Source organism: Pelecanus crispus, chromosome 1 (genome assembly GCF_030463565.1).
Source record: "Pelecanus crispus isolate bPelCri1 chromosome 1, bPelCri1.pri, whole genome shotgun sequence".
NCBI lineage: Eukaryota > Metazoa > Chordata > Aves > Pelecaniformes > Pelecanidae > Pelecanus > Pelecanus crispus.
Window position 1 is genome coordinate 204,964,066 of NC_134643.1, and position 5,300 is coordinate 204,969,365.

At 49.7% G+C, this 5,300-nt stretch overlaps 1 protein-coding gene across 1 annotated transcript; it reads left to right on the forward strand.

Moving 5' to 3' along the window:
- Nucleotides 1–266: 266 nt before the first annotated feature.
- AMER2 (APC membrane recruitment protein 2) lies at nt 267–2,132 on the forward strand. The gene is made up of 2 exons (XM_075727775.1): nt 267–1,083; nt 1,258–2,132. Exons 1-2 carry the CDS (start codon nt 267–269, stop codon nt 2,130–2,132), a joined length of 1,692 nt encoding a protein of 563 aa, XP_075583890.1.
- The last annotated feature ends 3,168 nt before the right edge of the window (nt 2,133–5,300 follow it).

Genomic DNA, 5,300 nt, shown 5'->3' on the forward strand with positions numbered 1-5,300 from the left:
GGGAGGGGGCGCTGCCGGCGGAGCTGCGGCGGCTGGGGCGGGCTGGGGGCGGGCGAGGGCGGCCTGGCGCAGGCCCCCGGCGGAGGGAGAGCGGCTTATCCCCCCCCTCCCCTCCGGGTTGCCATGGAGACGGGCGGGCGGCGGCGGCGGCGGCGGCGGGGCGGCTGTCAGTGAGGAGGGACCGCGCCGGGCACCGGGGCGGCGGCGGCGGCGGCGGCGGCGGAGGGGAGGCCGCGGCGGCGGCGGCAGCGGCGGCGGCGGCAGCGATGGACTCGCACTGCGACTGTGCCGAGTCTCCGGCCGCCGAGCAGCCGTCGGGGAGGATTAACAAAACCGCCTTCAAGCTGTTCAAGAGGAGGAAATCCGGGGGCACCATGCCGAGCATCTTCGGGGTGAGGAGCAAAGGCGGGGAGGGGAAGGGCGCCAGCAAAGCGGGGATGGTGCGGAGCCGGACGCACGACGGCTTGGCCGACGCCGTGCTGGAGAGCGGCAAGAAGGAGGAACCGGGCGGCGGCGACCCGCCGAGCAAGGAGGCTCAGGGCCGGCCGGCCGGCAGCCTCGGCGTCTCCGCCGGCAGCTCGGTGGCCAAGTCGCACAGCTTCTTCTCCCTGCTGAGGAAGAACGGCAGGCCGGAGAACGGCAAGGCGGAGAGCGCGGATCAGCGGGCTGGCGGCAGACAAAAGAAGGGGCTGAAAGGCATCTTCAGCAGCATGCGATGGCATAAAAAGGACAAAAATGGCAAGGAGGAGAGGGGGGAAACCTCGGAGATCCAGTCCGGCCTCATCATGCCGGGGTCTTTGACTGCCAGCCTGGAGTGCATCAAAGAGGAGACGCCAAAACCTTTGTCTGAAACTCCGAACGGCGCAGGAGACGGCGGGCTGGAACCGCCGCGGGAGAAGCGCGGCGGCGAGGCGCACGCCTCGGCCCCGGAGCCCGAAGCGGGAGGTGGGGAGTCGCCCGAAGGCAGCCCCCGGCCCGGGGAGGACCCTGCCACCGCTGGAAGGCGACCCGAGGAGCTCAGCCGCGAGCGACTGGACCCGGGCGCCGGAGAGGTTGGGACTGCGAAGGATGCGGCCATAACAGGTGACATTCCAATAACGACTATCCCCCTTGTTGAACCTCACTGTGATAGCGGTCAAGAGACGGCAGCCGCCCCTGACCCTTCCTCTATTGATCCACCCTCAGAGCAATCGATTGATCGTATTTGTTTGATGTTTGCTGACGTGACTTCACTGAAAAGCTTTGACTCTCTTACAGGCTGCGGAGATATTATTGCGGACCATGAGGAGGATGGGGGCGGCGGGAGTGGCGGCTGCGAGAAGAGCACCCCCGGGGCCGGCAAGCTGGGTGCCTCCAAGAAGCACCCCACCATGCTGGCCTACCAGGGAGGAGGGGAGGAGATGGCCAGCCCGGACCAGGTGGATGACACCTACCTGCAGGAGTTCTGGGATATGCTGTCACAGACAGAGGAGACCCAGACAGAAGGAGGAGGAGGAGGTGGCACAAAGAAGCTTGAGGGGTTGAAGGAGAACCGAGGTACTGAGGGGGCCCAGAACCGGGTGGCGGTGAAACGTGGTGGCCTCCACCAGATCCCCATTCATCTCAACCACAAAGAAGAACAGAAGGGCAGGGAGAAGGAGCAGCACGAAGGAGTCCCGAACAGCGACGAGGGCTACTGGGATTCCACCACCCCTGGTCCTGAGGAAGATGGTTCCATGAGCATCCAAAAGGAGACCATTCCCAGGGACAGCTACAGCGGGGATGCTCTCTACGACCTCTACGCCGAGCCGGATGAGAACCCACCAGTGGCGCCTACGGGTGAAGAGGTCACCTGTGTGCAACGCTCCAAGCCCGTGTCTCCAGTAACAACCACGTGCTCACTGAAAACACCCTCAAGCACAATGAAGGACTCCAAGATACCCATCAGCATTAAACACCTTTCGTCGCATCCTGCCAGCCATGGAACAGACGCCAGTAACAGCCATCACGTCGCACACCATCACCTGGCCAAAAGCGAGATGCACAGAACAAAAATCCCCGTCTCTAAAGTACTGGTACGCCGGATCAGTAACAGGGGCTTAGCAGGGACAACAGTGAAAGCTGCCACGTACCAGGATAGTGCCAAAAAGTAGTTGAATTAGAGGTGGAGACAAAGACGGACAGCAAGGTCGGTGTATGAAAGTCTGCTTAGGAGACCACAGATAATAAATTAGTTTTGCATCACCTGAAGAAAGGCACCTAAAAGGCTTACTTCACTGTACTCCATGGGCCTGCACTTCTGAATCCCTCCTTACTAGACTGTGTGGCTGAATATAAAAAGTTGACTTCTTTTCAAGCACTTTTTTTATATTTGTATCTTTTTTCTGCAGCACTAAACACTGGGGAGGTTCATTTTTACATGCCTTTCTGGAAGCAGGGCTTGGATTATGAACCTAAATAAGCATCCTTCCTCATGCAAAGCAGTGCCATGAGTTCTTCAAGGGAACAGAGATACAAAAGGAGCGACACAAGAGGTTCTCCAATACACTTATCTTTTAATCGTTTCTGGGGGAGGAGTGGAGGGTGGGTGCCTGGCTCCGAAAATGGTATTTGCTCTACAAGGGTGTTGGAAAAAATGCCAAGCAAAAAACAACCAACCTAATAGGTATTTTACCTGCTGTAGGAATGAGAGCACTGCTCAGCAGCAGACTTGATTGACTTGTGTGCAGTAGCTAACTAAGGAGTTAGGTGGACTTGTCTAACAGGAAAACATATTTTTGTTTGTCTGTCTGGTTGGTTTTGATCTGGTCTAATGTAAGTGGGTAACAGAGACACCTGACATAGGTTCAGATGTTTACATCAATACTTGTCCGATAATGCATACAACCAGGTTCAGGGAAACATTTTACTAAATGCCAATATATACACACTGTTCACATTTATACAATAACTTGCTCGCCATGTGTAAATATATACATATTTTAGCAGATTTACTCAATGCTACAGATTTTTTATAAAAAAAAAAGTCACGCGTCTGTATTATCTAGAGTTTAAGCAAGAGTTAGTTTTTATAGGTAGATAATTTTACAGTTCTAAAATTATAGAACCTTGTGTAAGTACCTTAAATTAGAGCAAAACTCTTGTTTTGTATGGGCTCATGCATCCCCAGATAAGTAAGTCTAAAGTGCTGATTTTGTTCCAGTGGCACGTTCCATGTGTCAGAGCTGAGGTTCTGACAGCATTGCCACTGCAAACCTCTATTTTCAGGGGTTTAGACAAAGTTGCTCTGGGCTTAAACCTTACAGAGAAGGAACCCGGGAAAGAAACATGTTTTTTAATTATTATTTTTTAAAATATATAAAATTAGTTTTTGACTATTTAAAGAAAGTTTGGGTTCTCATTGCTTTTTATTTTCATTCTTAATAACGTCAGAATAATTTTACTTTAAGAGAGAAAAAGAAATATGGTAAGCTAGTGGTTCATAAAATGGTCTGATGAGCTTGGATCTTACGAGAAAGGTACTAATGGCCAGGACATTTTTGAATAGTGGCTACTGTACATGGGCATTGACAACATTTCAAAGAAATTTAATAGGGTTTTAATGTGCCTGAGGACATATTTTTGTGATACACTGAAAAAGCTCCAAAAATCACTGAAGTCTAAAGGTAAAGGTTATGTATTTACAAAATATTTTGGTATAAGTATTTAATCATCAGACCACAGTTAATATAAAATATATGCTCCAGTGTATCTGAATAATAATATACATTTTAAAAATATACATGTCTATATTATGCAGAGAATCCTAAATTCACATCACTGAAGCTAATGGGTCTGACCTTACAGAGCAGTTGGTTTTATTGTCTCTTAAATTGAAAGAAAAAAGGTAAATAAATATACAGAATATACATTTGAAGGATATTAAGGTTACAGATAAACCATAAAAAGCCAGGAGATACAATGATAAGAATTGTGTGTATGTATATGTGTGGTTCATTGGGGAAATGACCTTATAGTCACGAGGGTAAAATTGGCATCTAGTTCTGAAATTACTGCAGGATTTAATACCAAACTGCAACACCCCAGTGAATACAGAGAAAGTGTTAGTTTTCCTCATCAGTCCCTGTTCTCATGGTTTGAGTAAGAACCTTAATACACTTCAAAGAAGATTATTTTATATGTTTTCGTTCTAATGTGTATGTGTGTGGTTTTCTACATGCCTACTCACACAGACGTGTTGTACATATGCATGTGTAGTCAGAACGCACCTCCTCCTAGAGTACATGCACACAGGTGAACGTGCACGCCCGTGCACACTCGCACCCATGTGAACACGGCCACGCGTGCACGCTCCCACGCACAGACTGAGGGGATGTGCTGTGAATCTGTCTCCAAACACGCTGGCGGTGATTTTCTTTGCCTGAGAAAGGGATTTGCATTTGGCCTGACTCTGCTTGTGCATTTTAGAAAGTTCAGGCTGAAATACCCTCAAAAGGATGAATGTACAGAACATGGAATAGTATTCTGGTCCTCAGCCCTAAACCTAACATTCCTTTTTGTGTTCTTTTGTCTTCATCTGACTGGAAGGGACACATCTTTCCTTGCATGACAACTCTGCAGAAAAATCATCATTCCCCATTTTGTTTTAAAGACAAATTGTGCAGAGAGATTCTATAGGGTACTGGAAGTTGAGAGGGAGGGAGGATGTGGTGAGCTTGGGGTAGTACCATAAAAACTGGAAGCACTGAGTACAGGTAGTAGGAGTGGTGCATCTTTAAAACCACTAGAAGATAGCAGCTGCCATCTCTACAGGACTTGTGTGTGGCAAATTATTCATCATATGCATTTTGTTTGCATTGTGGCATGTCTGTATCGAGAAACCAGTAGAGTGACACTAGACTAGCTCCCTCTCACGTAATGACTAACACGAATCATCATTAAAATGCTTTGGCTTCCCTTCATTTTTCTCTCTCTCCTTTGTTTTCTGCCCCATTTTCCCTCCGTCCTCTGCATGCTGGTGGGCGGCTTTCTGCTCGGTGCTAACCCCCGGTGCGGAGCGGGGAGCCCTGGGCTGGCAGCCGAGCGCGGGGTGGGAGGGTGGCTGTGCTGCCTGCTGAGGCCAGGTGCTCCCCACCTGTGCTCTCAAGCTTTCTATCGCATACCCAGTGTAAGTACATTTTGCAAATCTCTTGGCGGTTCGTTTGGCTGCTTGCTATGTACATATTTTAAGGACAATCATATCCTTAAAAGGAAAATGGGAAAGTAGGTTGTCGTAGGGCGTCAGTATTTTGAATCATTGCGACATACTGACGTTGATTCAG

What these genes read in the sequence shown, in the direction of transcription:
- AMER2 (XM_075727775.1), top strand. Translation starts at nt 267, where the DNA reads ATGGACTCGCACTGCGACTGTGCCGAGTCTCCGGCCGCCGAGCAGCCG. An exon ending in GAAGGATGCGGCCATAACAG is followed by an intron (nt 1,084 to 1,257) that starts GTGACATTCCAA and finishes ACTCTCTTACAG; the next exon opens with GCTGCGGAGATATTATTGCG.